We start from the raw sequence: 17,074 nt of genomic DNA on the forward strand, positions 1-17,074 counted from the left end.
TATTTATTTATTCATGAGAGAGAGAGAGAGAGAGAGAGAGAGAGAGAGAGAAAGGCAGAGACACAGGCAGAGGGAGAAGCAGGCTCCATGCAGGGAGCCCAAGGTGGGACTCGATCCCGGGTCTCCAGGATCATGCATGCCCTGGGCCGAAAGTGGCACTAAATGCTGAGCCACCTGGGCTGCCCTGAATATTCTTTATTAATCTTATCTCTAAGCATTTTATGTTTTTGTTGTTATCATAAATGGAATTGTTGTTTTTAAAAATTATTTTCTAATTGTTTGATACTATCCTATAGAAATATAATTGTCTTTTATATTCTGCCCTTGATGAATTCACCCTGCTAGTTCCTGTAATTGTGTTGGAGAATCTATGCAACATTGTACATAAAGAAAGGCTTTTTTATTTCGTTTCCAAACGGGGTGTTCTTTTGTTTGTTTGTTCCTCTTGCCTTGTGCACTGGCTAGAATCTCCAGTAAATAAAAATGGTGAAAGTGGATATTCCTGTTTTGTCCTTATTGTAGGGGAAAAATGTTCACAATTTCACTATTAAATGTAATATTAACTGTAGTCTCTTTGTAAATTTCCTTTATCAGGTTGAGGTAGTGTTTTTCTATTAATCATCTGCTGAGAGTTTTTATCATAAGTGGATATTGAATTTTGTCATTGTCTATCTGTGTTACTTAACACAATCAGATTATTTATGCCTTTTGTTCTGGCAATATGGTGAATTGTAGGATTGATCTTTGATTGCTGAATCTACCTTGATTTCCTGGGACATGTCCTACTTTCTCATAGTATTACCATCAATGTGTTAATATTTTCTTGAGGAAATTTGCATATATATTCTAGGAGGACATTTATCTGTGAATGTCTTTTCTGTAATATTTTGCCAGCTTTTGGTACCAGGATCAAGCTAACTTCATAAAGCAAATTGGAAAGAGTCTGTATCTATTCTGTTTTCCAGAGTAATTTGTGTAGAATTGTCACTATTTCTTATATATTTTATAGAATTCACCAGCATAGAACCATCTGGCATAGAGTTTCCTTAGTAGGGAAGTTTGTTGATAATTAATGCAAATCCTCTGAAAGAAATAGAGCTATTGAGATATTCAACTTCTTCCTTATTTGTACTTTTGGGCAATACCTTTTTCTCAGTGATTGTTCTAACAGTTACAATATTCAACCTTAGCATAGTTTACTTAGAGTTAATATTGTACTATTTCACATACAAAATATAAGAAACTTGCAACAGTATAATTCCATTTATCACATCCTATCTTATGCACTACTGTTTTCTATTTGTACATATACTATACACTATAAGTGCTACAGTAATGTTGTAATATTTGTTTTAAGCAATCAGTTATCTTTAAAGAATTTAAAGGAAGGAAATATACGTCTTTAACATTTACCAAAGTATACCATTTCTGGTACACCTAGTTGCTTCCTGTAGATCTGCAATTCCATCTGGTATCATTTCCCTCTGGTCTAAAGAAGTTTATAGAAAAATCATCTCAATTTTTATTTATGTGGAAATATCTTCACTTAGCCTTCATTATTGAAGAATATTTTGTGCATATAAGAATTCAGAGTGGACATATTTTCTTTCTCTCAGAGTTTTAAAGATATTATTCCAGTGTCTTCTGGTCCCCATAGTTTCTGATCAAAAGTGATATTTTTCCCTAGATACTTTTAAAATTTTCTATTTGCTTTTATTTTCCAGTGATTTGACTGTGATGTGCCTTGGTATGGTTTTCTTTGGATTGATCCTGCTTGGATTGGCTGAGATTCTTAAACTTAAAAAAGACATTTTTTTGTTACATTTGGGAAATTTGGAGCTATTATTTTGTATCTATTTTTTTCATCCAGGTGCTTTATCTTTTCTTGTTCTGGAACTCTAATTATATATTTATTTGTCCCCTTGACATCATCCTATAGGTCACTAAGAATTTCTGTTATCTCAGACTGAAAACTTGCTATGGGCTCTGTCTCCAAGTTTATTGACCCTTTTCTCTGCCATTTCCAATCTGCCATTAAGCCCATCCAATACAGTCGGTGCATTTTTATGAATTTTAGATTTACTTGTCAGTTACAGTATTTTCATCTTTTACAGTTTACACTTCCCCACTAACATTACACATCTACTCAGTCATTATGGCCGTATTCTTTGTTTAGCCCTTGAACATATTTACAAAAGCTGCTTTAAAGTTCTTTTCTGCTAATTCCAATGTCTGGTTACTTTAGGGTTAGTTTACATTGACTACTTTTTGTCTTGTCTCTGGGTCTCATTTTTCTTTTTTAGTCATTGTAGTAGCTTTTGATTATAAGAAAGACACTATTGGGGAGCACCTGGGTGGCCCAGTGGTTGAGCATCTGCCTTTGGCACAGGATGTGATCTGAAGTCCTGGGATTGAGTCCTACATCAGGCTCCCCGCGTGCTTCTCCCTCTGCCTGTGTCTCTGCCTTTCTCTCTCTGTGTGTTTCTCATAAATAAATAAATTTTTTTTTTAAAAAAGGAAAGACACTATTGTTAATAGGTTTTCTGCATTCTGTTAACTTCCTCTGCTGAGTGTTAGTTTTAGCTCTTTTAGTTGGTTAACAGGACTGGATTCATCTTCAAATTCTTTTTTTCTTTTGAGACAGCACCTAAAATCTCAGCTCAGTTCTTGCTAGAGCCATCTAGCTATTGCTAACCCATGGTTTCCTTAGAGTCTCTTCCTCACTTGACAATTAAAAGGAAACATAATGACATGAGCATAGTTTATATACAGATCTGGTGTCTTCCATCCCCATAGCTTCCTCATTTCTAGGCCGTTCCCCATTAAAAATATCCATTCATGCAAGCAGTCCTCTAACTTCTAAATACAATAAAATGGTGACTCTCCATCAGATTCTAAATGTCTACCAGAGTGTGACCCAAGGAATACCATCGAACAAAGAAAAAGAAAAAAAGCAGAAACAAGGATCTCAACCACCTGTTTACCAAGGGATAAAATTCCGTCTTGTTTTGGCATACTTTTGGTTACTGAAGCTTTTAAATAGATTTTCAAAAACAGCTTGTCCAAGGTTCATGATAGTTATATATTGGAGGGCTAGTATGATGTTCTGCTATTACTGGAACTCAAAGTTATACTTTTTATTTTGAAGAGCACAATGGGGAGCTTTTGATGTTAGTCGTACAGTAGGCAATAATCTCTCTTCCTCAGTGTCCTGAAAGCTTGATCCTAATTGGGAAGAGGAAGTCACAGAAGTGACAAAACTCAATTTCTAGAGCATTGTTGTCGCATGTTAAGCTAGGAAACATGGGAAGAAGGGTTGCTTTTAAAGTCCATTGATGAGGTAAAAATGGAGTACAGTCAAAATTACCTTGGAATTTAATGCATATAATCCTTTGGATATTGTATCATTTTCTTTAACTTTTTTGGGTCAGTATTTCTTTACAGGTTTTATTTCCTCAGTTTATTTCTGCAGGACATCAAAAAGAGCAATTATCTTCTCACCTAAACAAAGTATTTGTTTTTTGATGATCAATTATTTAAAAATAAGAATTTCCATCTTTTTCATGAACATGCTTTGACTGTTGCATCTAATGTCTAAATATATTATCACTAGGTATGATGGTAGCAAGAAGCCACCTTATTTAATTCTCTCTCTCTCTCTTTCTCTCCCTCTCTCTCAAGCACCTACCCATCCGCATACCTATGGACACAGCTGAAGCCATACAACTGAAATGTACATGTAATGCTATTCCATTATATACAGAAACTCCTACTTGAATTAAGATGGATTCCCTTTTTGTTTCTACAGTGGAGCTCTTTTGAATGTAAAATGTCTGACTTTTAATAAACTGCAAGAGATGTATTTCATCAAGACAAAGAAATTCTTACTCATTGGAGACAGTGAAATATATGTGAAGCTTGAAGGAAAGAATATAACTTCCAAGAAATTGAACATAGTCCGGATAGGTAAGAAGTTTTTTTATGTGGGAGTATGTTTGCCATTTAGGGATATATGAAGACACTGATTATCTCTGGACCTTCTGCATGTTAAAAGTAGACAAATGATGAAAGCTATTTTCAATAGGGAAGAACAAATTCCCTAATGGAAGGAATTTGTTAAATAAATCAAAGTCGTGAAACACATGCCACTAATTCTTACTATCAGAGAACTCTGAGGGTCTTCAAACTCAGCTATGAAAAAATTAAAAATAAAAATAAATAAAATAAATAAATAAAAAATAAAAAACTCAGCTATGAAGGATAGTAATTACAGGAAGAGTTCATCTGTGTGAAGTCTCGCTGGAGATAGGCCTGTGTTATCCACCAACATATGTCCTTTCCTTCCTCCATCTTACCCTCTCCCGAATTCCTTGTAGTCTTCTTCCCATATATCCACCATATTCTGAGTGCATTTAGTTAAATTATCAAGTTATTTTGAAAAGTAAATATGACTTCTGTATTAGAGTTCTCCAGAGCAAACAGAACCAATATAAGATATAGATAGGTGATAGATGATTGATAGATAGATAGATGATAGATAGATAGATAGATAGATAGATAGATAGATAGATAGAGATGTAGATAGAGATATGAAAGAGGTTCATTTTAAAGAATTGCTCACATGATTATGGGGGCTGGCAAGTCTGAAATCTGTAGGGCAAGCCAGAATGATAGGCATTCAGATAAGACTGGATATCACAGTCTTGAGTCCAAATCACACAGGGAAAGGCCACAGTCTGGAACCTCAAGCAGGGTTTGTATATTGCAATCTTGAAACAAAATTGTATCTATTCAGGAGATCTCAGTCTTTGCTTTTTTTTTTAAGTTCATTTATTTATTTAAGTAATCTCTACATGCAATTTGGGGCTTGAACTCATAACCTGAAGATCAAGAGTGGCATGATCTTCTGACTGAGCCAGCACAGCACCCTCAGTCTTTGCTTTTAAAGCCTTCATCTGATTGCATGAGGAGCACCACATTATGGAGAGTAATCTTGTTTTACTCAAAGTATACTGAGTTAAATGTTAATCAAGTCTTAAAAAAATATACCTGTAGACTAGTGTTTGACCAAACAAGTGAGCACACAGCCTAGCCAAGCTGACACATGAAATTACTTCTTCCTAAGAGACTTATTATTGAGAAGTGAGCATAGTCAATCTTATTTGGCCTAGGATATTCATATTACACTGCCAAGAAAAGATATAGCAATTATATTTCAAATAAAATTATAATCTTAATTGGTAAACTCATCTACCTGTGTCCTTTGGCTCTATATAATAACCATATACATAATAATATAAATTAGTAAATCCATTCAATTACCTGGTTATAAGTTAATATTAATTACCAATTCACCATTTGGTTACTAGGCAAGTAAATCAAAAGTTAACCAGAAAGATTGAGAATATAGACACAAGAAAGTTTTTCCCATTTCTTACAGATTATGACCCTGGGGTGAATAAAGTTCTTTTCAAAGCCTCAGAGAGACTCCTATAGGAGAATATCTAAGCCAATCACAATGCATCAGGGCAATAGATTAATAACTACCCATATTTATTCTACCTATGGAGATTTACAGATGAAACAATATACAAAGGGGGGACATTGGCCAAAGGGATTGAAGAGATGCATTCTTTTGCTGGTTTTAAATACTATAGCTCACTCCCTCTCCCCACTCTCAAACCCCTCTTCAGCACCCAAAAAGAAGATTAGAGATAAGGAAGCGCTACCCATTAGTGACAACAAGGCGGTGAGAAGCTTTGAGTCTATCTCAGCTTTGCTTCACTAAATTGGTAAAATAAAGTGTAAAAGCAAAAGTTCCATCTGTGAATAATCATCCTGTAAGAAGGCAAAGATAGTGAAAAAGAGACATTGTGCAGAGGGTTGTACATGTTGGACACACAGCAACATAGGCCACAACCTCTGTGAGTGCTAAGAAGGAGATGACAAGGTAATTCTGAGTATGGGACACAAACAACCTGGGTTTTGTCATTTGTAGACTCGGCCATCATAGATGGATGGCTAGTTGGTGCACTGCACAAGAGCACCGTATCTAAAGGTTTACCACTGGAATTTCAATATATTCACTTCTCTGAGAGCAAGTAGAGAGGGTAGAAATTCTCAGTCCTCTGACAGACTCCTGGCATTTTAGAGAGTGAGCAAGTGAATACTCAATACTCCAGGTAGCACTCTGTCCATCTGAATCCCCAGATCATACCTACTGCTCTCAGAGGCCCATTTTCTATGCCCCAGCAGAAGCAAACCTAACAAGCCACATCTGAGGAGCCAAGGAAGAAAAGCAGTTGTGTTCACACCTGGTAGCATGGGGCCCCATGAACTGAGTGCTGTGAGCCTCTTGGAGCTTTGGAAAGCACCCATGAGCAAGCAGGATGAGAGATAGTAGAGGCATGTCGCTGGTAGAACCTTCTTCTGATACTTAAGTGACATTTCATTGGCAGAACTATCATTTAATTGAATTTAAACTGGAAACCCCTGATTGAGCCCAAGACCCCTGTAAGCATCTGGCCCTCACTTCCCCTTCTTCAGGTGTGGGCCCTCTGATAAAGCTAGAGGGGCAGCTTCCTCACTTCCCATTTGTCTTGGTGGGGTGAATCTGTATAATTGTTCAGATTGTTTCCAGAATAAATTAACTTATAAAAATTTTGCTTGAGGAATGAGCAACTTCTTCTAATGTGCTCAAAGACACCCTTTGGGCCAGAGACAGACCTGGACAAGCCAGTATGACATAATGGAGCACAGAAACAAAAGCTAAATAAAGAAGAGTTAGCCTCAGAATCAGACAGAATTAGAATTAAATACTATCAAACCATTTTATAGGAGCCTGAACTTAGCCTAAGACTCAGTTTCCTCATTAGTATAGTAGTAATAAGGGATTATTGGTGGAAGCTTGTGTAAGTAAAGCACTTGGTGCTTAGTAGGTATATAATCAATATCAGTCTGTTTTTCACTTAATTCTTCCATTATTGGAAGTCCTTGGGAGATGAGGATGAGGCAAGGAATTCAGTGTCAGAGGTTTCATTGAGAGTGTAAATCTCAATTATTCCCTTGAATGAAGGGTAGAAACTGGCTTGGCAGGTGTGAAGCGTTGACAGTATTCTCTGTTGATCTGTTTCTCTATACCCCACCCCCTTTCCCCTTGCTCCCCCAGGGCACCTTCCCTTTCTGTAGTACATCTAAGAGTCGAAAAGGATAAACTTCCTCTTTTACCAGACATCGAAGGGCGAAGAAGGAGACACTTCCTCTTTTTCAGGATCTCTGGGGCAATGCAGGAAAAACTTAGGCGGTTACTGCTACGAACAAGTGACTACAATAAGTCAGCCAAACTCCATCACATGAATTCACTTCACCGGGTCGGCAAGTCAAGGCTAAAGCCCAACTCAGATAGCTTAGAATCCAGCTCAGTCCACAGAGTAATAATTTGATGAACACATACTAATGTCATTAATAGGTTTAGATTAGATTTTAGTCTATGTGCTCCCCACCTCTGCCTGAGATCAGCCATACAAAAATGTGGCTGTTCCATCTTTAGAAAATGAACATTCCAGGCTTTGGTGATAAAGCAGCTAAGAACCCAAGACAGGAAAGCCCCTGGTCAATGATAGGAAGGCTGCCTGACATGCACACTTTTCAAGGAATTTAGTACCTCTCTCAGGGTTGATTTCTGCCTGAAATAAAACCTATCTCCTTCCAATAGCATTTTATACTCGGTGCATGGGATCTTAAGAAGAACTTTACATGAGGCAGGCAGAAGGCAGAGACAAGAGAAGAATTTAAAACTATTATGTACTAGACTGAAGTCACACTGGAAGCTATGAGCTTAGGGCCAGGATGCAGACCCTCAACTTCTGCATAGCTGAGGTGAGATACAAGGCTCCCACCTTACAACCTGATTTCTTTGGAGGGTTCAAAGTTTACATACTCCTAGTCAGTAGCAAGTCCTCTAGTATTTAAAAGGCAAAGAGAATGTGTTTTAGTGTAGAATTAGCACTCGCTGCTATAACAAATAAGCCCTAAAACATACAATGTCTCAAACACCGTAAGTTTATTTCTTGCTCACATGAGGGCCAAAATGGTTATTTCTAATCTGTGGGTGGTGCTCCTCCAAGCAACGTTCAGAGTTCTTTCATCTTGGGGTTCCATTGTCTTCAACATGTGACTCCAAGTGGTGGAAAGGGAATAAGCATAGGGTCATATATGTAAGGTTTCTGAGCCAGGATGGGAGGTGGTAAACATCACTTCCACCCACACTGCTCACAAGGCCACACACCCACAGCCAGAGGCTGGAAAGTGAACTCAGGCTTTGAACCAGGAAGAAGAAATGGTTTTCTGAACTGCTGCCCAGTTACTGACCCAGAAAAAGAATCTGATTTTTCAGAATAGATGAAATTTAAAAAGTATAATTATATTCTTCACTGCCCTATTGACTGACCTCCTTTCTTTTTCCTTTCTAGTTAAACCTGAGGCTCCTTTTGACATAAGAGTCGTCTATCGAGAGGGAGCGAATGACTTTCTGGTGACATTTAACACATCTCACTTACAAAAGAAGTATGTGAAAGAATTAGTGCATGAGGTAGCCTATCGCCAAGAAAAAAATGAAAATGACTGGATGGTATGTAGATTAATGACCTTTATCCATTATAACATTCATAAAGATGTATGTAGAAATATACTTAATAAATTTATATAAAATACATAAAATTATAAAATACTTACATAAAACTCTAAAATAAAAACTTCTTAATGTCACAAATTTTATTGTTCCAGAGGTACATTTACCTGGGGAGGGCCCCTAGCAATTCTGTGTTCAAAATACACCCTTTACTGAGAGAAGCTCGGCAAAGTATAAAAGTTTCAGGTTTCACAAAACCTAGGTCTTCCCTGGGCCATCCCATTCTAGCTCTCGTGTTTTTTCTTGCTCTATGTTTTGTCTTTATAATGTCTCTAAATTAGGTTGTTGAACTCACAGTATAGATTAAGACCAAATAAATCCTCTTTTTTGGGGGGGTCTCAAAAAGTACACATCTCTCACAGGCAAATCAGGCAAAAACCATGAACAAGTCATAGGGAGAATTTGGTTCATGGGAGTTGTGGAAGCAGCTTAAAGTATGGAGGTAGATGGAATATTTTTCTTCATGTTCTTTTTTTTTTTTCTAAAAACCTGAGTTCTTCATCCTTGAAGTAACAACCTTCATTTGTATCATAATCTGGAGTATTATTTAGACTCCATGAGTCCTGTCATTGGAATGGTCTGGCTGTCCCTGAAATCTGTCTTGGAGAAAAGATGGGAAGAAAAGTAGAGTATCCCAGATTTTTCAGGTTCCTCTGAGCCTACTGGCTTAATTTCTGTCCTTTTTTGTACCACATGAGCAAAAACCAGATGATGACTTCTTCTCAAGGTGAAAAGAGTGTCTACTCATCCATACTGATCTCTTTGCTCAGGCCAGGATTAGCCTTCTCTGTTCAGAGCATGCTTCTCTACAGTACTTAGATTATGGGTAATGTCTGTCCCAAACAGCCTCTCCCTCTTTCTACCCACCCACCACAAAAACTAGGTTAGTTTGATCCTGCCCTCCTGAGTCTTCATCTGAAAATTGCACCAATGGAAGAGCAACTATAGTGGAGAGAAGGATTTTTAAAATGGTATCAGGACAGTCAGTTTACTGCTTGTGGAAATAAACTAAGTTAAATGCCTAACTTGCTCCATATAAAAAAAATAATTTAAGGAAATTATTTAAAAGTGAAACCCTAAAAAAGGTAGAAAATCTATTTAAATGTCTATATAATCTTGAAAGAAAAAGAATATTCTAAGCATAAAAGCAGTAAAAAAAAAAACAAAACAAAAGAAATATCACAAAGGGAGACAGAACATAAAGACTCCTAACTCTGGGAAACGAACTAGGGGTGGTAGAAGGGGAGGAGGGCGGGGGGTGGGGTGAATGGGTGGCGGGCACAGAGGGGGGCACTTGACGGGATGAGCACTGGGTGTTATTCTGTATGTTGGTAAATTGAACACCAATAAAAAATAAGTTTATTATTTTGTTTTAATTTTTTTTATTTTTTATTTATGATCATCACAGAGAGAGAGAGAGAGAGAGAGAGAGAGAGAGAGAGAATGAGGCAGAGACACAGGCAGAGGGAGAAGCAGGCTCCATGCACCCGGAGCCCGGTGTGGGATTCGATCCCGGATCTCCAGGATCGCGCCCTGGGCCAAAGGCAGGCGCCAAACCGGTGCGCCACCCAGGGATCCCAATAAATTTATTATTAAAAAAAGATGGATACATGTGACTACATAAAAATAAAGGCTTATAAATGTCAGCATACGTAATAAAGTCATAAGGCAAATTAGAAATTAGGATTAAATTGCCACACATACAAGGACAAATGGTTAATATCTGTCATCTATAAAAAGGTCTAATAAATCATTAAGGAAAGGATAAATGTAACAACAGAAAAATTAAGAAACTTGGAAATGTCTCATAAAATAAATACATAAATTCAATAAATATATGAAAACTAATAATTGACTAAGTCATTCCATTGTTATAAATGTAAATAACAATGGAATATTAACTTTTTACCCCTCAAACTGAAAGATGCTTTTTTTCCCTTAAGGATAATACACATTTTTGAAGGTACTGTAGCCTCTATATTGCTATCTGCAATGTAGAATGGGATCTTTCTAGAGAGAAATTATTCCTGCTCACTAACCTTACCATTCCCTTTTATTTCCTGTTGGAATGTGAAAGGGGTGAAAGGGAGGAGAAAACTGAAGTGTAGAAAGGAAGGTGGGAGCCTGGGAGTGATTTATAATCTCCTGGAGTGGGAGAGTCCAGCTCACCTGAACAAAGAACCATGGTACTGTTGCCCTCCTTGGCCACTGGTAGCATCATTTAGAAGCTCACACTTCATGACTCCTTTCTTAATGAGAGTACCCATATGACCAAGGGCATTCAATTTGAAATGATTTGAGGGATCTGGGCAGCACTTCTTTTTCAATCCTAAAAATGTAATGCCACGTCTTGCTCTTTAGTGTGTGAACTTATCCAGTACAAAGCTGACACTCCTACAGAGAAAGCTACAACCTGATGCAATGTATGAGATTAAAGTCCGGTCCATCCCTAACGCCAACTATTTCCAAGGCTTCTGGAGTGAATGGAGTCCAAGCTTCCACTTTAGAACTCCAGAGATCACAGGTGGGAAGTGACCGCAGAGTGCTTCGCGTGTCAAAGTGTGTGAGTAAGAGTCAGAGGCAGAGAAGTGAAATGAACCCACAAGTTAGGACTCCTCTGAGGGCATCCTTATGCTGTCTTTGGAGAATGACTTGCCATCTTTGCCTCTTTGGTGAGGAACAAGGAAGTGGTGGAACAGGGCCCTTGGTCATTGATCAAATGACCCTTCTGGTAGCATCAGTGACTCTACTGACCCAGCTGCTCTTGGGAACTGCTACTAATTCTGAACAAAAGCCCTACCTACTACCCCCACTCTACCAATTAAGAATGGAATCCCGATGGCTGGTCTCTGTAAAGCCCCTCCAGGGAGCACCTTTGGTGATGGAAGACGGGCAGGCGAGTGCTGCTCTTCCATGGTTCCTTTCTCAGAATAACAAAGATATCCATGTGGTGTAGGAGAATGGTCAGAGAACCAAAGAACATGGCTCAGGCAGGCCTCCGAGGAACCAAAACATGGCACCTATACCCTCTCTTTGAGGTATGAGGGGACCATTCTGTCATCCCAGCCTCCCTTTCTCAGACTGGGAATTGCTGAGCCTGCAGCCTGGAGCCTCCGCTTCACCAGTCCCCTACTGGGCCTCCTTCTCTTGGCAGTGGGAGTTGGGGAGAGACTGCTGCTGTCTTTGATGCCTGGTCACCTTCGTATCTCAAGTGACAGATGTTCTAGACCCACTCACCCAATTCAGTGCCACTTACTGAAGCCAAAATTCCTAGTGCATAAGGCTGGTACGTCATCCTGTTCACTGGAGAGCAACTTTGAAGAAATAATAAAATTGTCCTAAGTCACTATACAAACTCAAAGCACCCTGAAAGCCTCCTCTACTGCATGGTTCATGATTGCTCACCAAGTTCTGTCCTTGCATTCCAGGGCGGATGGATCCTGTTTTACTAACTATTAGCATCCTGAGTTTCTTCTCTGTGGCTCTGATGGTCATATTGGCCTTTGCATTATGGAAAAAAAGGTGAGCTTTCAGTAATCAGGACCCTAGTTACAGGGGGGTCTCAGAGAGTTGGAGCTCTAACCCTATTTATTGATGTGAAAACTACAAAGGAGAATAAGGCATTTCAGGAATTACAGTGCCCATATTCCTCCCCACCCTAAACACTGGTGAATTTTCACAATTTCCTAATGGGTGAAAATATGTAAATGGATATAGGGCAAACTTTTTATCCTAAAAGAATAGTAACCAAGCTTCCAGAATGTTTGGGCAGCTGGGGGTACCCAGGAAAAATACAGAATGTATTTGAAGTCTTGAATTTCAGCACATGGATTCATGGGACTTTTGCATTCTACCCCATGACAGATCCATGCTTGCTTCATGCTAAAAATGATGTTCTTGACATGTACCATCAAGTTATTAATGTTCTAGGAAGATGCCCACAACACAGATATATTCCAATTTGAAAAGGGACACCTTAAAGCAATTTACTCACGTGATTTAGAAAATATCCCTCACTTCCACCAAAATCAGAGCAGAAGAGTTGCTGTTACTAGAGAGAAGGAATAAGTTGACAACACCTCTATCAGGAGGAGATGAATAGGGCAAATGTTGGTTTCATAGCTAAGCCATTGCCAAACCTCACTGTTCCTCGTCTCTGGCGATCTCTCCCAGAGGTGTTCATAGAGATCATGGACAGTGATCCCTCTGTGAATTGATAGGACATCCGAGGCCCAGGGAAGGCAAATCACTTGTCCAAGGTCACCCCCCTAGTTGTGGTAGAGCCAAGACTAGAAATGTGCTCTTCTGATTTTTGGCCCAGAATGAGTGGAAAGACCATTCATTTCCTCTCTCTCGATGTCCTCTTCTTTCAGAATTAAGCCTATGGTGTGGCCCAGTCTTCCTGATCATAAGAAGACTCTGGAACAACTGTGTAAAAAACCAAAAAAGGTGAGTGTTTCTGGGGCTTCTATCACAATGCTGGGGGCATCCCAGTAGCCAACAATGATAGTGCAGGATAGGAAAAGGCTGAACCACAAGTTTTGGTCTTTTGTGCATCCCATGACTAGGGTCCCTCATGAGATCCTGGCTGGAGCTCCCTAGAGGGGCAACTAAATGAGATACAAGCCTCAGAAGTCTCCCAGGATTCCCCAGGGCTGGAGAGCAGGGCCAGTATCATTCAGACTCTGGCAGAGTCAACTAGAACTTGTGGGTAATTCTCCAACATTCTCTGATAAACCCCTGTCAGAAAGTTCTTTACATCCTTCCCTAACGTGAACCTTTGCTGGTGTGTCTCTTTGGAGCACTCTCAATGCTTTCTCTCTTTTTTGGTGCAGAATTTGAATGTGAGTTTCAATCCTGAAAGTTTCCTGGACTGCCAGATTCATAAGGTGGATGGCATTCAAGCTAGAGATGAAGCAGAAAGCTTTCTGCAAGACACTTCTCCACAGCTAGACGAGTCCGAAAAGCAGAGGCTTGGAGGGGGCTTGCAGGGCCCTACTTGGCCATCTGAGCATGCAGTCATCACCCCAAAAGCTTTCAGAGGAGATCCACCTTTTGGATGCCTGGCCGGGAATGTCACTATGTGCGAGGCCCTTGCACTCCCCTCTTCCAGGTCCGCAGACTGCAGGGAAGGTGGCAAGAATGGGCCCCATGTGTACCAGGGTCTACTGCTTGGCCCTGGAACTACAAGTGGCACGGTGCCCACTCCATTTCCTTTCCAATCAGGAATCCTGACACTGAACCCAGCTGCCCAGGGACAGCCTGTGCTCACTTCCCTGGGATCAAGTCAGGAAGAAGCATATGTCACCATGTCCAGCTTCTACCAAAACCAGTGAATTGACAGAAGTGCAGGACTGGAACCATGATGACGGACAAAGATGACAGGGCCCTTACCTACTCTCCTTTGCAGCACAAAGAAAATGAAATTAATGCAAGCACTCCATATAATCTATAGGATTCTCAAACATAGCTTCGACCACTCCTCCCCAGCCCAGTGGCATCTGGCTTGAGGCAGGAGCACTCTGCTTCAGACAACCCAAATTATTCCATTATTTCAGAAAGGAAAAAAAAAGCAGGAAGAGTGAAAGGGTGGAGGAGAGGAAAGTGGGGAACAGAAGGCAGGAAGGGGGCAAGGGAAGACAGAAGGAAGTAGAACAGGGATGATAGCTACCATTATTAGGACTCACCAAGTGTTCTATGCTCTCTACAGCTTGTCTCTCTGCATCCTCATGGTAATCCTGGGGCATTGGCACAATTGTTATTATTATTATTATTCTCTCCACTAATAGATGATGAAACTGACGCTTAGAGGTGTTAAGTAACTTGTCCATTTTGCCCCCACTCAGCTTTGTTTGATGGCCAGGAGTCTAACTGTGCCCCACCCGCCTGATGCCACCAACTGAGCCATGTGCCTTCATCTTGACTAGGGACGGTCCCATTCTCAAGTGCCAGACCTCACTAATAACAAATGAGATGACAAAAAAAAATGAGATGACTATAGAATTTATTGTCCACACTGGGCAGCTTTTGAAAATGAAAAGGGAAGTTATACATACTCCAGGACAAGCAGCATAAGCCAGGAGTGTCCCAGACACACAGAGATATGACCACCAAACTAAAAAGGCTAAGAGAAAGAAGGGGTCACACAGTGTGAAAACTACCATGGCCAGCCACATCTATGAAAACTGAAGAAGGCAAGAAAAACTCACCAATCCCATTTGATTTTGTTTTTCTGAAAAAGGAGAAGCCCAGAATTTCTAGTTAGTTATCAAGAGTATGATTCTCTTGCTACCACCACCCAGCTACATCCATCGATAATAGAAGAGACTATTGTCAGCTCTGGACTCAGGTGCATTTGAGCAATGAGCCCAAAATAACCTTTCTATGTGTGTAGAGATTGCCCCAACCCAAATGTGTCTACAAACCGTCCTGAGTGTGATGGCCATGGATGTGGCCACAAGCTTCAGGGAGAAGACCTACACGCACATGAGTGAGCTGACTATGGCCATGTTCTTAAAGATAAGGAAGATTCGACATGCATCCTCTTGTATTTCTTGGTCTAGGTGAACTCCTAGTGACTATCTCAAACCAAGAACCAAGTCAAGATAGCTGAGCAATTGCAACCGGGGACAGTGCAGCCGAGGCCTCTACTGCAGACCCCCCGCCCCTGGGTACATGCAGAACCACACAGAGCAGCCAAGGCACAGGAAGACATGAAGGGCATAGGTCCAGGGTTGGGTTTTGTTTTGTTCAGGAGTTTGTCGCTGTTGTTGTTGTTGTTGATATTTTGTATCTTTTTGTTCTGTTTTTAGTTTGTTGGGGGGGGGCGAAGTGTTTTTAATTTTCTTGTTTGTTTTGTTTTGTGATATCTGTGAAGGGGGTTTTAGATTTTGTAGAACAGATCTTATCTGTTGGCTTAGAGGCCTAATGATAATAAGATCATTTATTCTTTGTCGGGCATTGTATTTTCCAAATCCTTTTCTCTGAATCAATAGTGATGAATATAATCTCACATTCTTTTAGATTTGCTTCGTGCTTTTGTGATTTTCAAAGCATTTCCATAAGCATTATCCCTTTTTTTTTCCTTGACAAGTATTTATGGAAAGCCTCCCACGTACCAACCGCAGGGTTGGGTGCAGGGGATCTAAGACAAATAAAGTTGGGGGCCTCATAAAGTAGAAAATCTAATGAGGGTGTCAGCTTCATAAACAAATGACCATAGTAACACAAAGTGCTATAATAGAGGCATTTCCAAGTGCCCTGTTGAAGACAATCAGGGAAGATGCCAAAAAAGGGATACACGTCTACCCAGAGGAACAGCAGAATCGGCCTGGTGTGTCAGCAGCAGAAGACCTTTCCACCAGCTGGACGTGTGTTCTTTACCTTTTATAGAAATGGGAACCGCGTCCCAAAGAGGAGGTTATCATAGGAAACCTCATGCCAACCTGGTCCTGTACCTTATCCACAGAGATCCTATGAACTGTGTGTCATTGTTAGCTTTCATTTATGGAAAAATTGGGCACAGAGAGGACAAATAAGTTACTCAGCCTTAAGTGTGAAGTCAGGACTGGAAGGCATTAAGTTTATTTCCCTGTAACAGTAGACAGTCTCTCAAAGAAATGAGGGGGTAAGTCTTGAGGAAGACTCTAGCTCTAAAATCCCGTGTTTCGGGATTGTTGGGCACAGATTATCATTTGAATTTCATGTGTGAATGTCTGTCTGTTACTGGAGGGATTTAAAGTCCATGTATTATACTCTTATAATCGGAACTGCTGCTAACGCGTGATGTTCTACTCAGGGACAACGTATAATGTCAGAGTACAAGTTTGTTCTGACCGACCTCCTTTTGGATTTCATGAAGAAAGAAAAGCTGGTGAGAGACTATGCATAAGTCAGAGATGGAAACTGCTAGTTCTATATAGCATGAAATGAAAACTGTTAAGCAGGCAGCTCATTTGGTCGATTAAACAGTCCTGGCTGGATCTAGGGAGCCCTGGCTTATTCGCCTGATTTTCCACTAGCCTTTGCCTCTCCTGTCATTCTGGTTTCCATGGAAACTTGCTTCAGAAAAGCCAAGTATAAGCTATTTCAGATGTGCATACTTGTGTTTTCATAGCACTTCTGGAAGAGCTACAAGACAGAGCTGGCCAGGAAGGTGATGAGAACATGTGGTAAGACAACTGGAATGGTACAGATCAGATGGCATTTGTCAGCTCAGTGGTTTTTCTTTGGGGTTATTTTAAAAACTCTCCATCGTTCACTACAGTGAAGGGTCTCTGATCTGTACCTCCCATGTGCATTACAAACATTTTGCAGAGCTGCTAAGTGTATAAGTATCCAATGTGTGTGATCATCTCATATTTAATTAAATGCTATGGAATTCTC

The 17,074-nt window shown here is 40.0% G+C and overlaps 1 protein-coding gene across 1 annotated transcript in view; it reads left to right on the top strand.

Moving 5' to 3' along the window:
• IL7R (interleukin 7 receptor) overlaps nucleotides 1–17,074 on the top strand; it is a 31,686-nt gene extending 14,612 nt beyond the window's left edge. Inside the window, exons 4-9 of the mRNA XM_055325426.1 lie at nucleotides 3,809–3,966; nucleotides 8,472–8,629; nucleotides 11,051–11,213; nucleotides 12,118–12,211; nucleotides 13,063–13,138; nucleotides 13,525–17,074. Of these exons, the coding sequence (XP_055181401.1) occupies nucleotides 3,809–3,966; nucleotides 8,472–8,629; nucleotides 11,051–11,213; nucleotides 12,118–12,211; nucleotides 13,063–13,138; nucleotides 13,525–14,025 (1,150 nt within the window). The 3' untranslated portion in view covers nucleotides 14,026–17,074. The remainder of the gene's footprint in view (nucleotides 1–3,808; nucleotides 3,967–8,471; nucleotides 8,630–11,050; nucleotides 11,214–12,117; nucleotides 12,212–13,062; nucleotides 13,139–13,524) is intronic.

Source organism: Nyctereutes procyonoides, unplaced genomic scaffold, assembly GCF_905146905.1.
Source record: "Nyctereutes procyonoides isolate TBG_1078 unplaced genomic scaffold, NYPRO_anot_genome, whole genome shotgun sequence".
NCBI lineage: Eukaryota > Metazoa > Chordata > Mammalia > Carnivora > Canidae > Nyctereutes > Nyctereutes procyonoides.